This window comes from Cyclopterus lumpus, chromosome 8, assembly GCF_009769545.1.
Source record: "Cyclopterus lumpus isolate fCycLum1 chromosome 8, fCycLum1.pri, whole genome shotgun sequence".
In the NCBI taxonomy this organism is placed as follows: domain Eukaryota; kingdom Metazoa; phylum Chordata; class Actinopteri; order Perciformes; family Cyclopteridae; genus Cyclopterus; species Cyclopterus lumpus.
In genome coordinates, this window is record NC_046973.1 from 16,182,173 (window position 1) to 16,209,578 (window position 27,406).

General features: G+C 43.9%; 1 protein-coding gene across 1 annotated transcript; it reads left to right on the forward strand.

Annotated features, from left to right (window-relative positions):
* The first annotated feature begins 389 nt into the window (after nucleotides 1-389).
* On the forward strand, nucleotides 390-12,608 carry cdk12 (cyclin-dependent kinase 12). Its single transcript, XM_034540250.1, is given in 17 exon segments — nucleotides 390-500; nucleotides 584-1,828; nucleotides 2,904-3,581; nucleotides 4,759-4,938; nucleotides 5,030-5,169; nucleotides 5,291-5,461; nucleotides 6,569-6,758; nucleotides 7,534-7,590; nucleotides 7,937-8,038; nucleotides 8,188-8,265; nucleotides 8,384-8,451; nucleotides 8,454-8,499; nucleotides 8,585-8,716; nucleotides 8,946-9,169; nucleotides 9,502-9,807; nucleotides 9,810-9,923; nucleotides 11,515-12,608. Coding segments are annotated over 16 exon segments (4,065 nt in total). The 5' UTR covers nucleotides 390-500; nucleotides 584-665; the 3' UTR covers nucleotides 11,931-12,608.
* Nucleotides 12,609-27,406: the final 14,798 nt, after the last annotated feature.

Below are 27,406 nucleotides of genomic sequence, written 5' to 3' on the forward strand. Positions count from 1 at the left end.
AGAGCCATTGATAATAAACTGGAACATCTACTGCACACGAAAATACTATGATTTCTAATCAATATTGACTTTATAGGGGATAAAAACTACATTAAAGGGAACATGTAAACAGTACCAACCGGGTCAAGTTTTCATTTTGTTCGAGAAACGAGCGTCTTTTAATGAAGGCACTTGCTTGTTTCCGAATGCTAAGATCGTAATTCTGTGGAATAAAAGCACCTTTACTTAACTTGGCACTGGACAAGGACACCTTTCACAAAGGGACTTTTTCTTTTTTACGAGTCAGCTCGCCAGCAGCCGAGCATTAGCTAGCGGTGCTAGCTAAATTGAGACGGAGACGACACCACAATGCTCCGATGCTCGCTTGGGATCATTTTCCTCCACTGACTCATTTAAAGTACACACTCTACAGCACCGGACAACCACCGTGGCATTGCTCTGCTCGGTCGAACTATGTTGGCGATCTCGGTGGAATGAATTTGCCGCGAGGAGGACTGGACGTGAGCGGCCTGGTGTGTTGATTTGTGTTTATTTTCTTGCCGTTTCTGCTTAGTAACGTAACACTTTTGTCTGGGATTTGGAGGAGCTCTACTGGTCCCCTGTGAATGAATTGCCTGGACCACCGAGGCCCAGTCGCAGCCGAGGTACCGACGCCGGCGTGAGGGATGCCTGGCTCGGACCGACACCATGGGACCAAGAAGAAGCCGGAATCTAGCGGTGCGCTCCACCAGACCCAGGCCTCGACTCACACCCCTGCAGGAGACAAGACTAGCAAGGACGGTAAAGTGCAGTTAAAATCTCCAATGTCCTCTTCCAAACGCAAACGGCACAAATCAACCAAACATAATCGGGATTTCTCGGCGGCATCGGGACACGAAGATTATACCCTAGGCGATACGGCGCCACCTGGTGTCCACACGGTGAAGCCTCTGGTGGAGTACGACGATATCAGCTCCGACTCGGACACTTTTTCAGACCCACCGTCCTCGAGGCCTTCTGAAAGGGGGGGCGGTGACCGACTGGAGCCCTCACCGGACGACGAAAAGGACGACATCGAAGCCGGCGAGAGAGAGACCAAGGGCCAAAGACAATACCGGAAAAAGTCAAAGGACCCGAATAAAGTTAGAGACTCTGGAAATGGAGAACGTGGGTACAAGAAAAAGAATAACAAAGACTGCGAGAAAGGAAGTGCTGGAAAGAGCAAGGAGAAGGCTGCGTCCTCAGGCCCCTCATCCAAACGCCAGGTGCAGCCAGAGGGTGACTCTAAACGTGGGGAGCTGATGCTCTCCACTCAGGTACAGCCTGTAGCCAGTGTAGGTAGCACTACTTCCTCCACCTCCTCGTCTCGCAGCAAGGAGAGCAGCCGCTCAGGGAAGTCTCGCAAAGATAAGCAACAACGGAGAGAGGGTCGAGGGGAGGGCAGCCGCAGCTCCTCCCAGAGGAACCGAGCAGACCGAAGCCACCGCAAGTCCTCCAAGAGCCACAAGTCGAGCCCTAAGGGCAAGGCTGCCATTAGGGGAAGCCCTCGCAGGAAGGGAACTAGCTCTGCTCTTTCACCCAGTCCCAGAAGAGGGGCGGACAGCGAGAGTCCGCAGGGCAGCGGGTATGGGCAGCAGGGGGATGACAGCTACTCCAGACGGAGGGTGGCCCAGCAGAGCCCCGGTCCTTACGGGGATATGTCCCGCCGCAGCAGGCAGAGATCAGACAGCCCCTACGGCAGCAGACACAGGTCCTCCAGCTATGAGAGGGACAGCAGCCCCTACTCGAGGAGACGCTCCAACAGCCCCTATGGCGCCCGCAGGTCCTCCAGCACCAGCCCCATGTCACGGTGAGTACATGCTGCAAGGCAGCTTTACCGTCTTGGGGAATATTTAATATGTATTAGACATCATTATATTATTGAACATTACGTTTATCATGGTACAAACTACACATGTTCCCCCATTGAGACGGATTTAGTAGTATGTTTACATAGTGGCGCACATATCGACGTGTTGGTATCCAAGATACTCCTTATTGGGCGGTTTAAACAAACAGAAGCAACCTGGTTGTAGGTCTAAAGTCAGGTAGAACTTGCAGAGGCCTTCTCAGGCCTGACATTGTTGCTGCTTGTACCATTGATAACACTGACTAAAGCCTGATCTTTCGAACATTTTAAATTCGTTTTTTTAATTCAATTAATTTTGTATAGCCCAAAATCACACATTAAAGGATGTGGCGTACAGTCAAGTCTTACAGGTGTTTAAACCGTTTAACATCAGCCATTTACTTTTGCAATACAAGAGCTGTGGCTGCTATGAGATGGTTAGGGCACAGCAACCCTGGTCTGTGCCTTTACTGTAATCATCAGACTTTTGCATTTATGATTACGCTTGAGATCTACAGTAGATTTAAGCCACCGTTCTCTTTCAAAGGCAAAGTAAAGGCAACTTAAAAAACTAGCACCTGGTGGTGAGAACAGATTTTGACATTGTTTAATAAGTGATGATCATCAGTTATGTTAATCTATAAAACCATAGTAATGTTTTCCACATCATAAAAAGCCAGTCGTCTTTTCCACATTTGGTTGAAGTATAGCTGCACCGTGTGAGTTAAAAAATGAATTCACAGTGGACAGATTAGAACTTGTACTAGCAGAATTTATTAAAGTTTTGGATCCAACCTTTACTTCAGTTTTAACAAACAGTAGTTTGGGCTTTTTTGTCTATATACACTTTGTTACAAACCAATGTGAAACGGTCTCATGGTTTCATTATGTTTGATCAACCGCCATTTTATTTAGTCTCGTGGGCAGTTTACTTCCCACTCTGTTCCTTTTTTAAACTGTTTTCAAAAGAATGCAACATGTATGATATTCTCTGACTACAGGAAGATTGACATTTTTTAAAATTTCTTTAATTTAGCCGCTCTGGCCGCTCCAGGAGTCGTTCCCCTCTGCACTACTCGTCTTCTCGTCGCTCCCCCTCTCGTTCCCGTAGCAAGAGGCATACTTCCTCTGTTGCAGCGGGGGCCAGCTCCCACAGCAGCCGACCAACCAGCCGCTCCCCTCCCCGCCTGCCCCTTAACTCCAGCCTGGGAGCAGAGCTGAGCCGCAGGAAGAAGGAACGGCAGGCTGCTGAGGCGGCGGCCCGTGCTAGTGGTGGTGCTTCCACTCCTCCACCTGCACTGGCGCGTAAATCGGCTGCCTCCACCTCCTTGCGGCCAACTAAAGCCGCAGCTCCTCAGCCAGAAAGAGACTCGGCAGCAGCAGAACCTCTGCCCCCACCACCTGTGCCGTTACCCCAGGATGCTCCCAGTGGTGAAGATTCTGTTACTGCACCTCTACCTTCCTCTTCCACCTCCTCTCCTGCACCGCCTCAGCCCTCTCCTCCTATGCCACCCGCTCCAGCCACCCAGGTTCCTCCACTGCCACCTCAGGCAGAATTAACTATCCAGCCTCCTACACCCATAACCATATCCCAGGCCGTATCACCAGCTCCGGTTCCGACACGCAGCCCGGTCCGCCAGATGCCACTTCACAAGACGTCGACTCTTCCTCTCCTGCCTTTACCACCCGCACTGCTGGGAAACGCTCAGGACAGGTGAGTATCCTCCAACAGGGATACAGACCAACATATGTCATACTGGACACTTAACAGGGGTGGACATTTGCACAGGCAAATGGATTCAGGAAGTTTTGAAATGCACCAGCAACATTGGAACACGGAAATAAAAGTTAATTTGTTATTATTAGTTCATACTTAATGCATTCTCTTCTCTTTATATGGAGGTCACATTTTGTACGACTTCCATCTGTGCTCCTAAAATATAGCCCAGAGTACATGCATCTAGGGCTGCAACTAACGATTATTTTAATAATCGATTAATCTGTCGATTATTTGTTCGATGAATCGGACAAAAAAACATTAATTTCCAACCCTTTATTCAACAGAACTGTGCCAGAAAATGCACAGGTAACAGGTACCGTAAATTCAGGACTATAGAGCACATCTATCTATAGGCCGCACCTGCTAATTTTTAAAAGAAAAAAAGAAATTGTACATAAATGTGTGGCTTGTCTCCGTAAAAACAGCCGTCCACCACGGGGGAAATAACCATAGTTCTCGCACAACGTTACGGGTCTCTCCGATGGTCTTTGCTTTACCGGCTTTTTTTTAATACTCAACCATCTCCGCGTCTTATTGGGTGGCGTAATAATCGCGCGACACAACGAATCGATAATGCAATTCGTTGCCAACTATTTTAATAATCGATTTTAATCGATTTTATCGATTTGTTGTTGCAGCCCTACATGCATCATAATACACCACTGAAGTCACCAATCTTTTGTTTTTATTCCATCATTATCATCACTTGTGTCAAGTCAGAGTAAGACAGCAATACATCGCTTTAGATATGAACAACTTGTAAAAATGGTCTTATTTCTGCCTTCTTTAGGTGTTTGTATTATGATAAGTGTCATACTACAAACACTGTATGTCCCACATCATCAAAGTGACCACCTGCCTCTTTATTTTTCTGGTATGATCATATTCACTGTTTGTGTTGCACTTGTTAATGTGAACTCAAAGGTGCAAGGCTCTTCTCTGTCCCCATCAGTAGTTTTACAAAAAACGGGGAGCTGGGTGAAAAAAAAAAATGGTGATCTTGGATACACATACAAGGAGTGCATATTAACTACATATTGAATATTTGCTTCTCCTGTCTCTTTCGTCAATTATACTTTTCTCTAAATATCTTTGTATTTTGCACTGTCAGTCCAAAGAAGTCCACACCTCCTCACAGGCCATCCAGAAAGGAGAAGGAAGTCCGCAGCCGGCCATCGCTCATTGACCTTCCTTTACCACCCACCCTTCCTGGAGGTGACTCCTCACCCCCACAGTTTCCCATCCACCAGGCCCCACCGCTACCCCAGGCAGTCCTTAAGAAGAGACCAAAGTTAGTTTCATTTATTGCTCACCCACTTCCATTCTTCCTTTCCTAAATCCAACATTAAGTAAAATCTAATTTTCTTTTTGTTGCTTTACAGGATTTGCTGCGCGCGATATGGTGAGCGCAAACATACCCAGAGCGACTGGGGCAAACGCTGTGTCGATAAATTTGATATCATTGGCATCATAGGGGAAGGCACCTACGGCCAAGTGTACAAGGCCAAGGACAAAATCACTGGTAAGGGAATATTATCTGGACCTAAGACACTGTAGTACTCATGTGTTTTACTTTAAAACAAGCAGAGACGAAATTCACATTGATGGTTTTCTCTAAATACTCTTTATTTTTAACACGATAGGTGAACTGGTGGCTTTGAAGAAAGTGCGTTTGGACAATGAAAAGGAGGGTTTCCCCATCACAGCCATTAGAGAGATCAAGATCTTGCGGCAGCTCAAGCACCGCAGTGTTGTCAACATGAAGGAGATAGTCACTGATAAGCAGGATGCACTTGACTTTAAAAAGGACAGAGGTAAGGAAGTTAGATATTATTTGCCAGTACTGGGTAAATGGAAAATGACAGTGCTACTCGACTGCAGTGACTGACATGAACTTTCAGACGTGTTGCTATAATCAGAATTGTAACCCACAGCTGTGAACTATAGCATGTCTGAAAGAAGGGCGGTCACGGTGTGAATTTTCTCCCACCACTTGTGTGCACATTGCTCAGGGCTGCAGTGATAATCACAGGATAAATCATACCTTCAACACCAATTTGTCATACAAAAGACAGAACTATGAGAATGTGTTTAAAAACCACAGACTTGTTTGATAGAAAACCACAACAGTGTACACACATTGCTGTGCCCTGTGCATTCCTACCCTGTATGTCACTGTCCATTATTTACTGATGTGGCAGTCGATTTAAAAAAAAAAAAAACTCTACATTTAAATTCATCTGCAGTTAAAAGTATCAAATCATAGACAATCTAAGCTAAATAAGAGTGGCAATCAGATTAACTTTAAATCACTATCAAGCTGCAGACTGTGAAAATATGTTTTTATTGATCTGAGGGTATGACGTTTGACACAGTAATAAGGCTACTTTATTTTTAAAACACATTACTATTGTCAACGAATGTTTGGCATCTGAAAATATAATTTCTCAGATTGAAATCAGAAGTTAAACCATTCTACTACATTCTATAGATTCAATAAATATGTGGAGTTTTTTTTTTTTTTTCTCATTCAACTCGCATACAATACACCTAAGAAAACCACAAAAAACTAGGACTGATATAATTACTAAAGTTGGTTTGGTTATTTGGCAGCATGTGGTGATTCACATTAGCAGCCATTCTTTTAAATTGCATTCCACATGTTAATACTCTGATATGTATACATGACATTGTACTGTAGCTGCCTGTGCAGTTATGATAAAGCACACTAGTTGCACAGTTTCAATAGCATACTCACTGTCGAGCATTCTCACTGACTGAGAAGCACATTTGAAGCTATGTTAAATATTATGAGCCCATCAAAGTACATAGCAAACCTCTCTTTCACAGGCACAATTCTCTAACCTTGAGACTTGGGGTTCATGAGTGTATATTGTGTTTCTGGTTTCCTCTGCATTTAGGTGCTTTTTACCTGGTGTTTGAGTACATGGACCACGACCTGATGGGCCTGCTGGAGTCAGGCCTGGTCCAGTTCTCCCATCAGCACGTCCGCAGCTTCATGCGCCAGCTGATGGAGGGTCTGGACTACTGCCACAAGAACAACTTCCTGCACAGAGACATCAAATGCTCCAACATACTGCTCAACAACCGGTAAGGAAGCGTCAAAGGAGTGATATATTGTGTCTTGTATGTAGACTGTTGGTTGTGGTTAATTTGCAGTAGCAGCTGGGATTCAGTTGATTGGCAGTAACGGCTGTTTCAGGCGTGTCCGTTTAACTAACCTCTGATCCCCTTTTGTAAACTGACTTTAACAATATCAGCTGTAATGCAGCATCCACCACAACAGCCACTTGGAAACATTCCTGCAGATGACTGCAGCTGTATTCTGTAAATACCGGTACTGTAAACTTAAAGGCCAAAAGCAGTTATATGCTAACTTTAATGATCGGTTAGCAGGAAAACTAATTACTTTGCAACAAACTGGCGCTTCAAATTACAGCAATGAAGGAGCAACTTCTCACATGCTTGCTCAGTACAAAAGTGTATCCAATCTATAAACATGTTGGGATGCCAGGGGAAGCTAAACAAGCTGCAATAGCTAAGATGCTAATAAAAAGTAGCTGAATTGTGGGTTTTGCTGTGAAATGGAGCACTTAGAGACACTTCCCTGCGACTGTACAACTGTCTGAAAATAGATACATTTAGTTTTGACATTTGTTAGCTGACATTTGTTGAATTTGAACACTGCAATTCAAGAAGAAAAAAGACAAATCGGAGCGTGTATTTTTCCATCAGTTACAATGTTAGTGAACTAATTCTTGTCTCAGTATTGATCAGTTTCTGTCTCAATAATTTATAGTTGTCATTGCTTCTGTTCTCATGCTTTGTAGTGTTGATGCTTATATCTTTATTTTTCATTGTACAGAGGTCAGATCAAACTGGCTGACTTTGGTTTGGCTCGGCTTTACAGTTCAGAGGAAAGGTAAGACATGAGTGTTTGTCATCTACATATTTTACAAATAAAAGTATGCAATATATGTGGACCTCATCTACTTCTGTATTTTAAGTGCATGATTAAATGTGCCAATGATGATTGAAGCAATAATAAAGATTTGCTGTGAGCATGGATTTTCCTCTTAAGTTACAATGACTTTCCACTAGATGGTGGTGTTTGTCACAGCTTTCCTTCAGAGAGATATTTCCATGAATGAAAGTTGAAATGTTTGTTTGGGCACCCGGGAGGAGGGGGGGGGGGGGGGGCATAGATGCTGTATGAAAGTGTACCGAGTCTCATCGTCCCCTCTCTTTCCTCCCTCACCCCCCCCCAGTCGGCCGTACACTAATAAAGTAATCACACTATGGTATCGCCCCCCTGAACTCCTGCTGGGAGAGGAGAGATACACTCCAGCCATTGATGTATGGAGCTGTGGGTGAGTATGACTGTCATGATCACTCATTCACACTCACTTTATTTCCTTTTTTATTTACATTTTTCATGACATTCACACACTAGTTTAAGCATGGTGAGTGGTAGTGTATATTTTTGTACTACATCTACCCATTCTTTGTCATGGCTCAGGTGTATTCTGGGAGAGCTCTTTACCAAGAAGCCCATCTTCCAAGCTAACCAGGAGCTTCTACAGCTGGAGCTCATCAGGTAGGCTGTCCTTTAGCAACACCTTAAGTAATATCTTCTGCTGCAAGCGCTAGACCTAAATTTCTCTGTTTCTTCATCTCTGAGCCCATCTTTTCCTTTCTCTTGTCATTTCCCTCAGCCGTCTGTGCGGGAGCCCCTGTCCTGCAGTCTGGCCTGACGTCATTAAACTTCCCCTCTTCAACACCATGAACCCAAGAAGCAGTACAGACGGCGGCTGCGGGAAGAGTTTGCCTTGTACGTAGCCATGCTGAGCTTCCCCAAAGTAGCCGACATCCACCCTTTTGTCTGTCAGTTGAACAATCTTTCCCCTTCTGCACAGTTTACCTACCCCTGCCTTGGACTTGCTGGACCGAATGCTGACCCTCGACCCTGCACGGCGTTGCACGGCGGAGCATGCTCTCAACAGTGACTTTCTGAGTAACGTTGAGCCCAGCAAGATGCCGCCGCCAGAGTCAGTAGCCCCTTGGCCTCCGATTCCACTTTTCATATATATAGTATTGGATGTATAATGTGTTTTTTTTTCTAATTGTGAGCGCCAGTGGAAAAATACTTTCCACATACTTAATAATAGTTGTTGTTGTTTATATATCTAATTTGGGGCATTTCTTTGGTTCTATTTGATTAGAGATTTGTAATTCATGGTTGTTCTTTTTTTGCGTGTCTACCGACTGCGACTCCAGTCTTCCACACCATCAGGACTGCCACGAGCTGTGGAGTAAGAAGCGACGCCGTGCACGTCAGAGCGGGGTGCACGAGGAAGTGCCTGTGCCCAAAGTGCCCCGTAAGGAGTCGACAGGGACCTCCAGTGGAGAGAACAGCCGGCCCCAAACCAGCCCAGCTGGAGCCCCACCGCCTCCTCCAGGAAAGCCTCCCGCCACAGCCAACTTAGAGAGTGAGTTGTCAGGTAACAACTGCCTCTCAAAACTATTCTTGCAGAAATGCACAAGGACATAAGATATGCTTTTATATTAAGTGTTTCAATACACAGCTTTTCCCCAAAAAATGATGAAATGATAACCCAACTTCAGGGGCCCATTAATGTTCTTGTTTTATTATTGTCCTATAATTACTGTACTTATTTGCTACCCATGTTGATGGAGCGTATGATGCTGACATACTGTTGCACTGCTTAGAAGTTTAAAAAAGTTATCTAGGATTATTCAGAAGAAATCTTTTATCTTTTTGTTCGTAGGTATTGTATTTTCATAGTTTGAATTGTTGCGTGAATGTGTTCAGGCCTGGGAGTTGCTGCAGAGCAGTTGAACCAGACCGAGCTGGCGGTGCTGCTTAACCTCCTCCAGGGACAGACGGACCTCAGCCTGCCCCAGGTGGCTCAGCTTCTCAACCTCTCTAAACCAGAGACACTCAGCCAGTCGTTGTCTGCTCTCAGTGAAGCCTCTGACCACCAGGGGGCTCCAGAGGACCAGGCCCAGTCTACTGCCAGGTCCCAGCCCCCAGAGCCGCCTCCTGAACCCCAGGAACTCTCACCGACATCCGGAGACCCACCACTCAGCCAGGAAGACCAGGCCAAGCTGCTGGCTCTCATTTGGGCCACATCATTAAGCCACAAACCGAGGAGCAAGCCGACGAGAGCAATGGCGTCCAATCAGAGGAGGCACTAATGCGCGGTCCGTCCGCCTCTACTACTGATCGCAAGGGCAAGTCCGGGTTTAGTCTCTAGAGGGTGGAAAAAAGGGGGAACCAAGGTCAGTTGAAAATCACTGGGGACAGCAAGAATGAGGAGAGGAGGGCAGAGAACAAATAGAAGCTGACTGAGTTTTGTTATTCAAAATTCCTGTATACGCCTATCATCAAATTAATTACACGTTAGACTATCTGATGGAATCAACAAAGTGATCAATTAACTAAATAAATTGGGCCATTAGTCGTATCATGCATCCCCACCCAACACTCTCTATTGTCCCTTTTTACCACCTCCCATATTGAAAAATGCAGTAATTGGCAAAATATCATTCGAGCGTAGGCAAAGGTTTGGTGCACATGGTCATCTCTCACTGGTGTACTCAATAAATCGGGAGAAAATTTAGTTTTAATTTGCGTGACAAAAGGGGTTCACACTGTATTGTTCCTTCCACGTTTCTCCCACTTCCTTGTTTCTTTCTCAGTCTTTGTTTCTGTATCTTTCCCATCTCCACTCGTGTTCTCACTTCATTTTCATGATAAAGCAGGTGTCATGGATTCTTCACATGAGGCGATGTTGCTTTAAACAGTCTGTAATGTCAGCCTTTTTATGAAGAAAGTCTAATAAATTATAAAGTGAAAATAAATGTTTTGAGTCTTTAGCCCTCACCTGCATGTGTTTCTTTTAACTTTGGTTTGTCACACTTTTTTGTTTCGTTTCAAACTGTTCACTCTGACTCAGATATTAATTAAAAATGTGATTAGCAAGTTGAATAAAACGATTGACTATGCTGCTGACACTGGAATGGTAACAGTTCTGTTTTCTTCTGGTTATTTTTCCTGTCGAGGCATCAGAAGCCCCTGCCACCTTGGTTTGTCTTGCACTGCTGTAGATTGGAAAATAATCAGACTAACCCGGTTTAGTAATTTTGTCCTTTTTAAATACTTAAAATTCCTCTACATAAGTCACCCTTTCTGTTCATCCAGCTGTACATGTCCTTCCTAATGTTTCCTCATCTAGTTACTGAATTTTTTTTCCTTTTTTTCTTCTTTTTTTCAAGGTTGTTGGAGGACTTACAAAAACGGCTGCATCTGTTTTGAACCCATATAGTGAATACATTAAATGTTATATTGTGTTCATTAAACTTTCTTTAGGGGTGACGAATCGCATTCAAATAAATACAAACATTTCAATTTTAACATTGGGATTTAATATATCTGAATAGGTGCGGGCAAGTATATTTTTCGTAGGCCAACTTTGTATTTAGGTCTGAATAGTTTTAGTATCTATAAAATCTCCATAGGTTAACAACGTTAAGTTTATTGCAAAAAAACCAGCAGATATGTTTTCCCTTTAGAATCGTCCTGAAATGTACTTTGTGATAATACATTTAGAGTACTCTGCTCTCCCTCTAGTGGTAAAGGTAGGAATGTCAACATTGTGTAACTGTCAGGCCAACAATGTAACAAATACATATTTACTTTCCTTAAATGCAGATTGAACAAGGGTACGATTTTGGGTTATTGTATAGATGGGGCACAGTGAAATTCAACATGTTATGCCTTAATGCCTAACGTTTCTTCCTCTGTCCTGTTTGGCCCCTTCAGGTGGTGCAACATCAAAGAAGAAACAGCTTGGGGTCAACCAGATGCCTCCCTCTGGTGAGCAGCGTCCACCCTCTCCACCCGGGCCACCTCCATCAGCACTCTTTGGAAATGCCCAGCAGGCTGGGTCTGAGACCCAACCCAGCCAGGACATCAGCCCTGCCATGGCAGCTGCCTTGCTCCAGCTCATCTCTCAGCAGGACTCGGAAGCTGGGGACCCTCAGCGCAGCAAGCACCCACCTCCTGCTGTGGATGCCCTGGCCCGAGGACAGCCCCCTCCACCCTGGGTTGCAGACTCTCCGCCGAAATCGACGGCTGCAGCTGATACCCCAGCAGGACTGGGGAGTGCTGCTCCCACCACTGCAGCACAGTTCCCTAAAGACCAGGACCTCCGCTTTTCTCATGGCGCTGCCCGCTGACCCTCAGTCCCCCGGCGAGACAGACCGAGGTATCCTGAGACGGCGACAGTAATCCTGGCATGAAGGGAAATGCAGAGGGGCCCCAGCAGATTATGACTCACTGGACCATGAGCAGGTAGCTAAAGTTGAATCAAAGATTATGAAAATGAATGTCTTAAAAGAAAGAGCCTTTTCAGGTCATGATCATCACTAGCCCCTGAACAGCTGTTGTGTTGTAATGGAGGGAGTGTTTGGACCAGGGGTCGATCTGACCTCTAACAATCCATTAAGTGACAGTCCCCACCTGCAATCCCTCGCTCTTTCCTGTCCACTAACTTGAATGAAGTTTAGCTTCCAAATTGAGTGCCATGCAGCTGACACTCAACTTAGAAAGCAGCTGTGATCTATTTACCCCCCCCCCACCCCAAAAAATGATTGTCATGTCCACTGCAGTGCCCACTTCTAACAAAGTTACAGTGTTTTGGAGGAGGAAGTCCCGGTCGTCCACTCTGATGGAGTGGTGTCGATGACTGTGTGATGGAAGATTTGCTGAAGCTAAAATACTGAGTGTGTGAGAATAGATGTGAGGCAGAACACTGGAGCAACGTGAGTTCCCCACTGAACCTTACATGCCAGCTAGCTCCCCGGTTGTCAGCCTTGTGCCTCCTTTGTGACCCCTAAAGGGTCTTGGCCTATCGGGGTGGGGGGGGGGGGGGGGGGGGGGGGTTGGTTGGTTGGTTATGTTTCTACGTTTCTGCTTTGTATGTACTACAACAGTGTACATCTGCAGGACTATTTTTTATTTTTTTTGTCTGTTACTCAGCTGAATTGCAATGTGTTCTCGGTCCATATGAATTGTCCTTCCTTTACATACAGCAAACCTCTGTGTCCTAACAAGCCTAAGCCTGCAGTACTACTTTCCTGTCTCAAATATGGATTTAACCACTAGATCACAACGGACTGCTCCATAATACTCAAGCTATTCTGCTAGTTGAAATATAAAGCTATAGAAACATGTATACACAGACAGAAACTTGCTTTTCCCCGTGGGGTGTGAAAGCCTCGGTCATCGCAAACTTGTGCAACAAAATCGTTCTTTTTTTTTTTGCTGCAGTTATTTTCTACGCTTTAAAAAAAAAAAAAATGGTCCGTGGTCCTGTTTTCTTTGTTAGTTTGTTTTGCTTTGGAAAAGGAATGGGAGAAGAAAATGGTTTGGTGTGTCTGTAAAAAGAAAAAAATATTTTGTAATATGTGTTTTCTCTGTTCAGTTTATTAAAGGAAGTAATGCGACCAGTTGAATAGTCTCTCCTGGCGTCTCTGAATGTTTCTCTGAAAATGGCCACTAGATGGTAGGCACTCATTCATACAGCTCAAACTACAGGAAGTCCTCAGTCGGGCCTTGCAAAGCCTGATCAGAGTAAAGCTGCTGTATGGGAGAAGTTATGCACCAGATTTTCTGATGATTCTTATTCCTCTTAAGATCTGGAGACTCATGTTAGTTTGTCTTTCATTCTACAGGGTATTTATTTTTTACTAGGCACACATTAAGGAAAGGAAGTCATTGATAATGCAAGTACAAATACACAAAACTAAAAGAATATATAATATATAATATGGTTAGGTTTTTTTCAGGTGTTATGAAATCAAGTTTGCTTTTGGAACATGCAGTCGTAAACTTATTTAAAACAATATAGATCATTGTGGCAGTTGAAGTGTAGTTTAATGTTCACAGTTTCATATACACTACCTAATATGTGAAGTATAAGACCGACCCAGTCAGATTGTGACGTAAAATGTTCCCTTTGCATCAATCTCATTTATGTGTTGATTCCGTTACCACTTGGGTTGATCTCTTTATGAACATCCTGACAGGCAGACAAGGATTATAAACTACAGATTGGCAAAGAGTGGCCTGCAAGGTTCATGCAAGACTGGCTGTGTGTGTTTTTATATATATATATATATATATGTGTGTGCGTGTGTTAGGATTGGCTTCATGCATACCCAGACCAGTTCCTCACTTGGCAGGCTTACAGAGCCGCTTACTCCTCTGGCCCACCAAGCAGCTGAGCCCTCTGGGTGAGAGATCCTTTCAGAGTGGAGGCAGTGGGAGGTTCACCTGCCCTCTAGCACAGGCCCGGTGTGTGTGTGTGTGTATGTTTCTGTCTGATGCTTTCGCCCATCGGGACTCCAAATAATAGTGAATGTGTCCGCAGGGATTTTCCACAGGAGAAGAAGTGGGCAATGCCAAGTCACAGAGACTAGACAAATAAATCAGGAATGAGGAGCGAAGAGAGGGAGGTGCAGGAGGCTGTGCCATCAATCAGAAAAGCACCTTATGGGGAATGCCCATAAATGTGCCACGCTTGCCAGTCTGATGCACGTACTCGCCATGGCAGAGACGTGCGACGGCGGCATTCAAAACAGAGCCTCCATTTTGGATGCCGCCGTTTCACTCTCGGCCGCAGTGATTTTGGAGGACTTCCAGACAATTGGTGAATTCATTGATGGTCTATTTCAGTCAATTATGTCCACATTTTATTAATGCACTAAAGCAAACATGTTAAATCTTTATCACAGCAGTTGCGTACCCTTTGTCCACTATGTGGAAATCTGTCAAAATTGAGCAAATAGCAGCTCCTTTTTTTTTTAAATGTCAAATGAAGGACCCAGCTCTCACATCACACATCTGCCTCGACCCTGACTGAGTACAAAGAGCACTTAGGAAGGTGCATCCATCTGCTTAAATGTACACCAGCCACTGCTGATGGATTTTGGGCAAAATAAATCTGTAGACTACCAGCCACACTGGCCAGCAGTCGATGATAGTTTATTTTGTGTTGTAGAAAGTCTGGTTTAACCTTGGAGTGACTTTTTTCAGATGCTTCTACCAAGCTGAAACTTTCTTAGCTGCAGAGTTCTTGATATTTTTTTGGATTGCCACAACAAACAATGTAACAAGCTATCTATGTCTGTCTGAGCTGGTGCTACGTTTTAGTTTGCTCACTCAGGAGGCCAGCCAATGGGATTGGGATGGAGAAGGTGACACTCACTTGCTCTGGAGGGGAATCCTGCATTTCAATTTAGTTTAAGGAAATGTTTGAGTGAATCAAACATTGCATATGTTGCCTATTTAACACTATTTAGATAAGCCTTCTGGCTGGATTAACACCGAACTTTTCAGACTTGCATTGAGATTTATTAACTCAAGTCCATGTTAACATTCAAAAGTGCACAGTTTCAGTTTGAGATATAGCTGATGCAGGTTTCTCCAGACAAAACATTACTATGAATTCTGCCGCCGAGGCACTCCATAAATTCAATCACTCATTTTTTTTTTAATCACTTCTACGCGTTACTGTAATAAAAAATCTAGATTTGAAATGAAGGTGAAAAAATAGGATCTGCACTAGTACAAATCTCGTTACTGACTCTTTAAAACAAGTTCATTTGTCTCACTCCAAATGCCTATTATTGTGTGTGTGTGCGCGCGCACGCGTGCGTGTGTGTGTGTGCATGATAGCGCCTTGTGCAGTATAAATCTGGGCCGCTGTTGTCTCTCTGAGCCATGCTAAGGTTTGATGTTGAGTTTGATGACTGAGGCTGTTTGATCAGTGACTATGTGTAAACTCAGTGAGGGGAGGAAGGGTCTCCCACAGTCCCACATCACACACACACACACGGAGAGAGAGAGAGACACACACACACACACATGCAGAGTAGTCAGCAAAGAACAACTAATGTAACGCATAATTAGTAAACTGAACATTTACAAATATACGGATACAAAAATACATATATTTGAATGGACATTTACAATGTTTCACCCTGATAGTTGGGCAACAGAAAAAAAAACACATTTAATTATGAATGCAACTTGGCAAGTGAGCACAGTGTGCTGTCTTCATCAGATCCCTTCTTTGTCTTCAATCAAACCAAATTTAATGCCAGTCATTTCGTTTATGGCTACATCTTTATTTATGTGATATTTCGAAAATTGATTGACTTTATCCCAGCAGTGATATATGCTTTAGTGCTGCAACAGCATGCTTTATAGATGCCATAACACCATCTCTATTTCTACTCAGTTTATAGTTTTGTGAGAAACTGCTGTCACACACACTCGTTATTTCTTTATCACTCAGCAGAAGTGAGACCAACCAAAGAGATACTAGGAGGCTTTTGGGATGGGCCAACTGATACAGATGTGTGTTGATTTTATGTAAAGTCACTGGTGTCAGGTCATAAAACTCAAAATAATCCTGAATCACATTCACTCCTTCGGTATAAATTCTACCTATATTGAAGGGTTAGCTTTTATTTGTGCCATCAATAATCAATAATGAGGAAACGGCTCAAAAGGAAAAAGACACTGCATGGATTAAAAAAAATTAAAAATAGAATCCTTTAAAAATATGTCTCTCCACTCAAGCCAAAGACACATCACCCTCTCTGCATGATGCTGCACTTCTGTAAACCAAAGTACTTTTCCAAGGTCTAAGCATCTCATTACCGATTAAATTCAAAGAGCCTCATGAGCAAGGCAAGATCATTGTGTCTCTCTTATCTGTTGTGTTGGATGCTGCCGCTTTAAGAGCAGAGGGGCTGCTGGGAAAGCAGTCAGCGAGGGTGGTGGAGAAGAAGGAGGAGGAGGCGGATGGTGTAGAGAGGGGAGGGGGGGAGGGGGGGGCCCTGCAGGACCATTTGTGCTGAAGCTCATTTGCGCAGCGACACTTAATTGGCTACAACAATTAATTAATGTGTTGGAAAGTTGGCACAAAAAGTTCATTTAAGAGGGTTTTAATAAGCAATTAGAGGAAAAGCAGCGAAGAGGGGGAATTACTGGAGAGGAAAGAGAAAAGCAGAGATGGAGGCGAATGTCTGGCCACTAATGAGTGTGCACGCCCTACTGTAGCAGGGTTCAGGGCTTTGTCTCTTTCCCTGACCCTCCAGTCTTGAAGAGCTGATGAATGATTAGGCGCCATTATAATACCATGTTATCTCTTTCTGAGTCTCCTACTGCTGGTCTTAAGTGGACTTGAAAACCATGATGCCCTGATATTGTATACATATCAACCCCGGTGGCCCCTCCAGCCCTCCCATTCCTACCTCTTGTCCCAGTGGCCCAGTGTAAATATCGCATGACTAATGAGTGGAGCAGGTTGGAATCCTGGGGAAGAATGTCCTTGGAAGACGAATGCATTTTCAGCAGAATAATTAACTTAATTAACAAATTCACATGCATATTCATCAGCCTATTAATGTCTGCTCCGCGCTGCTTGATGAGCAATGCAATAATAACCGTTTCATTTGCATATTTGCATTCACACTCACACCATTCTCCAAATAAGAAAAAAAAAGAGAAGAAAAACGACACGGAGTGTAGCAAACTAAAAAGACAAGAAAGTCGCATGGCCTTACGCTATGTTTTGGAGGCACTCGTCACCTGCAAAACACGCACAACTGCACACATGATATCGATCTCCACGAGTGTGTTTCCATCTCTGCATGCCAGTTTAACTTGAACAAGATTAGAAGTGTGTTTGACAATCTCACTCTCCATCTCCCTGCCTTCACCTCCAGCCTTCTTCCAGAAATCACTGCATCTCCCTCTCTGCTTCCTCTCTTACCGCTGTACCCTCCATCTCTCCTTCCTGTTTTCGTCTCTCGCTCCTCTTGTTATTTATTCATCCGTATCAGACTCGTCTTTAATTATTTATTTCTAGCTTTGAAGTTGGGCTCGTCTGCCTGTCAGTGCATGTATGTTTTGCTGGAGAGCTGTATGCGTGCAACTCTCTGTGTGAGCACCGCTGACAGTTGTGCTATTACACTTAAACTAAAGGAGCAGCTAGGTAGGGATCTAAATAAACAAAGAAATGTGGAATGTTCATGTCTTTTTACTTCCTTGATTTCTGTTCATGTTTTAAGGGCTCATCGTGTGTGTTTTGTGTGTTTTCTTTCACACTGGTTTGTATTCTGAGAGGCAGAGATGCTGTCTCTCTGTGTCTCTCAGCTACTGTCAGTGATGAAATGTGTGTGTGCGTGTCTGGTTGTGAGTGTCTATTTCCTGGAGGCTGTAAATATCTCTGTCTTTCATCATTGTGTGTGTATTTGTGTTTATCTCTTTGAATTCAACTTGTACTGTATCATTGATGTCCCCTTGCACGTGTTTTTTTTGAGTTTCCTCTCCAATATTTCAGATGACAGTGATGTGGAAGAGAAACGTGTGTGTGTGTGTGTTGCATTGAAACCGGACGTGGGGCGACTGTGTGGGTGTCTTTCATTGCCTATTTGAGGAAAGGGGGGGGGGGTCTACTGGTGCATTTGTGAAACTAAGAATGTGTGTGTGTGTGTGTGTGTGTGTGTGTGTGTGTGTGTGTGTGTGTGTGTGTGTGTGCACGTCTGCATGTATGTGCTGCCAGCTTGTGTTCAGACAGCAGCAGTTTGCGAAGCGAGAATTAAAAGTAGGGAGAGATGCCAAGTGAGTCCCTGGAGACAGATACATGGGACAGAGAGAGAAGAAAGAGGAAATAAAAAGGATTTCACACACACACACACACACACACACACACACACACTAATGCAGTCACTTACACAAAGAAACCTAGCCGACTCTCACAAACCCCCACAGAGAAACACACTCACATTAAGAGTCTTTTATGTGGTTAAATGTCTGTTTTTCTTATCAGTTACATCATCAGGTATAGCTTTCCACCACATCACATCATGCATCCCCGAAGCCTAACATAATTTCAATTAAATTCTGACTTTAGATTTAAAAAATAACAACCTTATGCAGAAGTAAGGACCATCCCAAATGCCCTTAAGGTCTAAACCTCAGGTCCTCACAAAGGTACAAGAACACACAGATTGAGATAGTTTGCTCACCTTTTTTTCTCTCTTCTCTCTCTCTGTCCCTGTCCCTTCCCCCCCTCCCTCCCCATTCTGGTGAGGTGACACCCTGTGTGCAGTGTGACACTGAGCTGCCACCTCCCACTCCCGGCATCACACCTCTGCCCCCTGCTGGGCCAACCCCATCACGGCAACCCAGACTCTCAGCCAGCGTCTCCTCCTCCGCTGTCATTAAAACTGGCAGCACTGAACATCACTTACCATTCTCTCACTCCTTCACTTCAACTTTTCTATATGCAACTATAGATTACTCTTTCGTCTACTTAGCGATATTGAGGGCATTTTTTTGAAGATGGTCATACTCTGGGGTTGAAATAATCTGCTGTTGACCAGATAGATCAGTTGAAATCTAGATTGGCAATCCCCCACCTCTTTGGCTTGTAACCCATTGAAACAAAAACATATCTCCTTGTGACTCCTCCTCACAAGTTAGGTCAATAACTTCAGACGTATAACCCCTGACAAGTACTCAAAAACGCCTCTGTGGTAGTTCCCCCAGTGGGTGTCTCAAGACTCATTTTGCAAAGATGACACACACACACACACACACACAGAGAACAATACCAGCCACATGTTGTCGCAGCTGGTGAAGAGGCCTGGGCTATATATAAAGCGCTATATTATCACAGTTATTTCTCTGAATGGTTTTGTAACAAACATCAGGGAAAAAAGGCAGTCAGGGTTGTGGCACTTCAAGCCACATCGGCATCTCAGAGAGCTTTTCCTAGAACACATGACTTGCATAAAACGTTTGGATTTCCACACATTCACGTAAGATAAGTACGACGACCCAATACTCCCCGTGATCACATCACCCCTCTTCTCCAGAACCTCCACTGGCTCCCCGTCCCACAACGGATCCAAATTAAAAAATCCTTCTCCTCACTCACAAAGCCCTCCATAATCAGGCCCCCTCCTACCTCACCGACCTGCTCCACCACCACACTCCATCCCGTCGGCTCCGCTCCTCTGATTGCCAACCTCCTGTCCATCCCATAGGACCACATAGGAGGGGTGACATAGCCTTCTCCATAGCTGCCCCTTCCCTCTTGAACTCTCTCTCCCAAACTCATCCGAGACTGCACTGATCTTTCCATTTTTCCAAATCACAAATCAAAGCCCACCTCTTCAGAACTCCTTTTAATGTGTGATGTTGTGCTCTATGTTCTTTTAGTTTTATATTTTTGTTTTCTTCTTCTTCTTCTTCTTTTCTTCTTCTTTCCTTCTTCTTCTTTCTTTCTTCTTCTTCTTTTCTTCTTCTTCTTCTTCTTCTTCCTCCTCCTTCTTCTTCTTCTTCTTCTTCTTCCTGCTGCTTCTTCTTCTTCTTCTTCTTCTTCTTCTTCTTCCTGCTTCTTCTTCTTCTTCTTCTTCTTCTTCTTCCTGCTTCTTCTTCTTCTTCTTCTTCTTCTTCTTCTTCTTCTTCTTCTTCTTCTTCTTCTTCCTGCTGCTTCTTCTTCTTACCTCACCTCAACATACACTTTCTCGGTGTCTGTGTTTCAGCTTGGGTGTCATAGTTTTTAATTATCATAATTTCAAACAAAGCTCAAGCTGCATATGCCAGAAGCAAAAACAAATGTTGTTTAGTTTTTTTTTGACAATGACTTGGTAATGTGTTCTCCTCAGGCCACTAAAGATGATCTAATTCTGGATGGATTCCGTAAAAAAAGATAAACAATCGCTCTAGTCTAGACAAGTTTGATTTAGGGTCACAAAAGGACTTTATTTTAAGGTTGTTCTAACCAAAAAAAAACGTTAGGAAATACTGCTTCACAAGTTTTGTCTTACATACAGGAATCTGACAGCTCAGAAAGACACACGTGACTCGTCAGGCCCGTTTAGTGGTTTTGCAGGCTGGAATAGCAGTGAGCAACTACCGGATGAGGACTACATGTCGCTGTCCTGCTCAGTGTTGCAGTGTGTGCTTCTAAACCTGCTCAGCTCACAGCCCTCAAAGTCACTAGGTGTGTGTGTCCCAGCCAGGCAGGCCAGTGGCGAGCGGGGACGGAGCAATTGAGATATAGAGCATTAGTTGGTGTCAGGAGTAAATTAGAGGCCAGATCTGTTTTCTAATCAGAGCACAAGCACCGTGTTAGAGGAATTAGGGCGACAGCTGCTGGGAGCTTTTTATTCCTCTCTCTCTCAGCCAGAGACAGTCAGACCCCAGCTCAGGGACCACCTCTTTACACAGCCACCTGTCAACACCGGTGTGCGCATGTGTGTGTGCGTGGCGCAAAAACATGCATGTTTCCCTCCCCCATTGACGTGCACACGCTCACCATACATGTGAGCACACACCCACTGCCATGCGAGCCGGCTCACATGCTTGCACACAGACACACAAACACCGTCTGGTACGCTGACCTCCCTCCATCGCTGAAATTAATGACAGTGCAGGTTCCGTGTGTTTATGTTTTCCGGCAAGTGTGAAAGGCCCTTATGAGATATCAAATTTATATAAGGTGGAGCAGGGGGCGGCCCTCGCATATGTCTGTTTACTATGAATCGTGCGGAGGCCTTAACGGCACATCAACCTATTGATTCACAACAGCAGCTTTGCATGTAAACAGATATGTTTTGAGACTTTGACAGATGATTTGTTGTAAACAAAACAAATGGAAACGGGAGTAAAGTTCTAAAGCAATGTAAAAAAGTAATAAGGCAAGGTCAAAGACAATTCCATCCCAAACAGTCTACAAATCTCATTATTTGGGTAAGTAAACAAAAGCCCTGAGGAAACTTATTATTCGGTAACATAACTGAATATTTAAAAAAAAGATGACTGCTGTTTCGAAAGGATGATTGATGATACCAGGGATGAATAAATGAATGTCATGAGCTGCTTGCAGTGAATTTACCCAGCAGAGTTTAGTTCTCTCGTGGGCAGGATTGTAGGAGGGTGAGAGGTGTGGGAGGTGGCATCGAGATTCACACCGTGTCACGTACTTGCTTCGGAAATGTCACCTCTTTTTTTTCCCGATCAACTGAATCCGCGCTGTGTTGAGTGCTTTCAGGTAATGTGCACAAACAGATTTTGGAGAACTGTTGTTGAGATCCTCACAGGCGAGCCTCCATGGACTGAAGTGATGCATTTTTATTTTAATATAAATATGGTGCTTATTATTTCTGTGGTAAAAATTAGAAATACATTTCAGCTCTCCACAATTTTCCAAAATCTTTTCGGGAGGGAAGGATGGCTTTAAATAACCCCTATTATTCTGAATATGAGAAAAAAGGTTTACAATATTAATTCACGTCAGTCAACAACAAAATATTCTAATTACATTCCTTCTTTTTTCCCTATAAAACATACGCCACAACTGTCCTTTTGCATATTGCACACTCGATTTTGCATATTTGTACATGGCAAAAACGTATTTGTTCCTGAAGGTCACCTAACTCCTTCCCTGCTCTTCAACTCCTCTCTCCACTTCCTTGGATTTTTGTATATTCCATATCCTGTGATAAAAACATAACATTAAGACGGCCCTTGCTCCTGATGCTCCACATTTTTTTCCTCCCCTCGTTAGGTTTCACCCTCTTCTTTTCTCACTTTCTATCCCTTTCCTCGATCTGTTTTTTGAATTTCTCTTGTACAACTGGGAGTGTTCCTTTTATTTTTTAATCCATCCTTTCCACTTTATCTGCCGGGGGGGGGGGGGTGTACATACAAGGATAACATTTACATCATGTTTTAACATATTTAAGAGGAACTTATGAATCGAAAAAACAAGTTTGTCAGCCTTAAAGTATGAATCTTCATCCTACCAATGTGGGTCCCTGCATACCCCAGAGGCATGATTTTGTCAAATCTCAAAAGTACTTTATTATGTCACTCAAATTGTTCAATATTTATTTTATTTGTCAATAAATTTGTTCCTAAAGACTTCATATCATTGTTTTCTGTTTATTTTTTAATGTGTGCTTTTTTTAAAATACCAATGTATTCCCGAGTGACCCCAGTCAAAAGCCCCCAATTACAATCTATGCTATTTTAATAGATACTATATATACTATAGAATAGATAGACAATCATGTTTTTCTTTGTTCAGATGACATTAATTAACTTATTTCTTCTCAGAGCATTATTAGTTAAAATTTTGTTTAGGAGCTTGTTGCTTACATTAACTTATTCTTTGTTAGTCCTTGCATTTTAAATATGTTGGAAGGATGAGTAAATCATTTTTAGCATGCTTACCAGGAAGTCTGAGAATAAATATTACACCCACTGCTATTACATCACACTAAATATAGTCTTGCATAGCCAGACCAATCTCTACAGAGCACAGTAAACATAACCTGCAAGTCCAGTAGACATTCAGCTAATTACACCGTAACATTATTGTGATTGGCTATCAAAAACAATGTTGTGGGAATAGGAAGAGTAATAGTGAGATAATCCAGTTTTATAGTGAGGAATCTGGAGGAGGAATCAAGGTTTGGAAAACACATTTCTCTCTCTAACTTCAATTTAGGTGACAGTCTTGTGGCTTTGGAGTCTAATTTGCTATTTATTGGCTGAAGTGTAATAAGGAAACACGTGCACATACTCACACACACACGCACACGCACGCACGCACACACACACACACACGCACACACACCACACACATGCAAACACAGTGCTCTTCTCACTCTTACCATCCCACACATGTGTGCCACCACACAGTGATCATAAATAGACAGACCAGTGCCAATCTGAGGCCCTGGATGAGAGCCAGCTCTGCAGTAGCTCAGTAGTTAAATTATTAACACCAACTGGGAGAGAGACAAAGAGAGGAGCGGATCAGGCAGCTCAGCGGAGAGGAGATCTGGAAGAGGAGAAAAGAGGAGGTGAATCGAGACAGACATCAGAAGGGGGCTGAGGAGGAGTTTAGCTGTTTAGGTGACGAAGGTGTGTAAAGATGGAGAGAGAATCTTGTGTCGAATATAAAAAAATATCTATTTGATTGCCAACAGGAGTAGAGTTTGGGACGAATACAGGACACAACAGGACGTTGGCGTGTGCGAGGGGAAGGTAGAAAGAGGTGGATGTTAAGGTTTTGTCATGGATGGCAGTGGAATACTAATGGTGTGTGTGTGTGTGTGTGTGTTTGTGTGTGTATTTAGCAGAGTGAGGGGAGGAAAGAGGAGATGGAGAGAGATCTGGGGATGTTGGTTCTGATCCAGAGAGTTAATGTTGCGCTCATTGATGGATAGAGTGCCAGCCATGAGGCTCCATACCCACACAAGATGGATGTAGGACTGTACTCTCTCTCTCTCTCTCTCTCTATTATGTTCCTGCTATAGTTTGATGTCTCATCTTATTTCTCTCTCTTTTCAAAGCAAAGTGGTGATCAGAGAGCTCTGCCACAGAGCCACCATCAGATCTCAAACAGCAGCAGCACCCTGTGGCAAGGCGTCTTGGGTTGTGCAAATGTATTGTGTGTGTGTGTGTGTGTGAGTGTGTGTGTGACAGAGAAAACACTACACTATTTAAACATACCTGTGACAGCACAATCAGTGATCGACCAAACTCCAAAACTACATGAAAGATTAAACATACGAACATGTTCAATGCTCATTAGTAAAGAAACTCTTATTTACTTCCACAAAAAATCTTATTTTGTCATCTATTTCAAACTTTTCTTTTTCTGTAATAAATATTGTTCCAAAATAATGACAAAAATCATTGTTGTGTGTTTTTAAACCGATAACTTCTGAATGTAAATGCATATTCAGTGAGCAACCAAATATGAAGTAGTAGTACCATTTAATAGTGCGCATGTGTGCATGCATGTACAGTATGTGTGTTGTTTGTATTTACATATGAAACTTAAAGCTTGACTACTTTGTCTGCAAGGCCCCCGACACTTCCACCACCACCACACACACACGCACACAGACACACACTTCTGGCGGGGGCATCGGGGGGTGAAGTGATCTGTGCAAAAGCCTCCTGTTCTATGCGCCGCGCGGCTGAGGCAGAGGGGGATTGTGGGTAGCTGCTGTCTGCAGGGGTGGGGGGCAGAGTTAGCGAGGAGGGGAGGGGTGGAGGGGTTGCCGGGGCGGGCGGCAGCAGATGGCGTGCCACACTGTGAGGGCCGTCGGCTGGCATCCAGAGGAGGAGGAGGGAGGAAGGGGGGGATGGGTGGGGGTGGGGGTGGGGGTGTACAGGGATTGGAGGGGCATTGCTCCCAAAGTGCCAGCAGGCATCAGGAGAGAGAGGGAGAGAGACAGAGGTGAGGTAGGAGACAGGCTGGTAGACAGGCAGAATGGAAGGAACCCACAGACTCTGAGATTAGAGCTTAAGCGGGTTTTGGGAGCAGGATTTTGCTGCTAATTGCATCCACTGAAGAAGAATCAGAACGACAGATTTGTCTTTGAACCCTAATTCACTAGTGACTTTTGACCTTTCCCACTTCTATACAGTGTGTCCCATTGCCCACCGCCAAGGGATTTGCACTCTGAGCCAAGCAGAGGTCCACCGTTGGCATATTGTTGTTTTAGGATTGCCACCGATGTAGCATGAGGTTGGCATGTGAAGGGCATCGGGTTGGCATATGTGCTGTGAGGAGTTGACACAGGGTCTGCTCTGATGTGACATATTTGGCAGGCTTGGCATCAGGTGGCATACGACTGGCGCCGGTTACTGGGTGCCGAATGAATAGTGTCCTGTTTAAGAGGTCACAGTGTGCCGTTTCTGTGCTTCAGCATCCTTCACTTTAAGTGTCAATCTTGAAGATTTTCATTTAAATGATGTCGGTACAAGACGCTGTCCGTCACTGAGGGAGGTAACACAATGGCGATTGAGCCTATGGACCCACTCCTGAATGTCTGGCAATATTTTTTATATTTGCAGTATTACAGACAGGGTTTTGTGGCGACATTCCCAGCAAACATGCTGTATTACTGTTTTTCCCCACTGTAAACACACAAACATGGAACGATGCACACTTGCTAAAACGTAAAGCTCATGTTTCAACAACGAAACTCTAGTCTGCAAAACTCAATTCAATTGTTTTCACTCAATTAGAAATTATAAAATCAACCAGGACTGAAATCTTTAGGTTCTGCCACTTTATATTTATAAACGTAATAAACTTGTCTTGTGGTGATCCTTGAGATTTCAGACTGGGTTGATTTAAGATTTTCTATTTGAGTGAAAACTATTAGATTGAGTTTAGCTGCCCGCAGTATTTATACTGAACTACAAGTTTGGGTTTTCAGAAATCTGTGCATAGTTAAGGTTATCTAATTAATAGTTTGGTCATTTAATCCATAACAATGGCATTTTACGTTAACGTTATGTTTTACATGCAAAAATCATGTCAAATTAATGTAATTGAATACAAATGCAAAAAGTTCCCCTAAAATGTAATGTTTAAAAGATGCATAAAATAGGAACACGTTTTATCTACGAAGTATGTTTTTAGTAAACTCAATTTGTAGAATACTTTAGAAAACACACAGTAGTGTTCACCAGTGATGAGCCCCCAGAGCTGTATATGTTTGTGCTCCTGTCGCTCTCGCTCAGGAGTTGGCACACAGGACTTCAATATTTAATTTCAGAAATCTTTTGTCATTCCACATTTATACGTGCACATGGCATGCTAAGGCTAACCCGTATCTCTCGCTGACTTCTCCAAATCTGTGCTACAGGACTGCACTAAATGCACTCAGGCGTACTAACGCCACAGGACTCACTCCTGAGCCGTTTAGGTTGACCTACTTGGTTCATATGTTGCCCTGCTTTAGCCACACATTGGATTCTTTCCTCTGTGTTTGACGAGGGGAACACTTCAGTTGTTATTATAGCTCTGACAGGGCGACCTGCAACATGCATCATGGTTTTGATCAAAGCTTTGAACATGAGATGTAATTTGGGTCACAGTCCGGGGAGGAGAGAGCACGTCGTAGCTTTTGGAGGTGAATGGCTCTCTTTTTGTATTCACCGCGAGCGCTTCACATTACCTGCAAGTATTGTTGAAAATGAGTCTCTGTCTCCTCCTAATTAAGGTGCGGGTACAACCAGCACGCTTCAGCAGAGCATGCACATATGCAGACAGACACAAACACTCAGCACACACATATGCACCCGTGGCCACACACACACACACACACACACACACACACATACATCACAACCCGCTACTGCAGAGAAGGGGTGAACAGATGTTGAGGAATTTAAGATGCAAAAGGGAACTGGGACTCCCCCCACCCTCCCCAAACACACACAAACACACACACACACACACACACACACACACAACACACACACACAGACATGTACATACACACCCTGTGCTCCACCTCTCTGAACTCCCCTCCCCCCCCCCCCCCCCCAACTCCCCCATTCACATATCCACATGCACTCACATCTTTACACTCTAACACGCTCATGAATCTACATCTAATTACACCCAAAACTTGAAGATGCATCTTTCTTGTCTCTACACTTTTAGATACGGTACGTTGTGGATGGTCATGCACCTACACGTGCATGCACAAAAGCCGACACAAACACACACACGCGTACATGCATTGTGGCCGACATCCCCCTCCAGGCTGGCCCTGCTCATAAGGGGCACCATGTGGCACTCTATTCC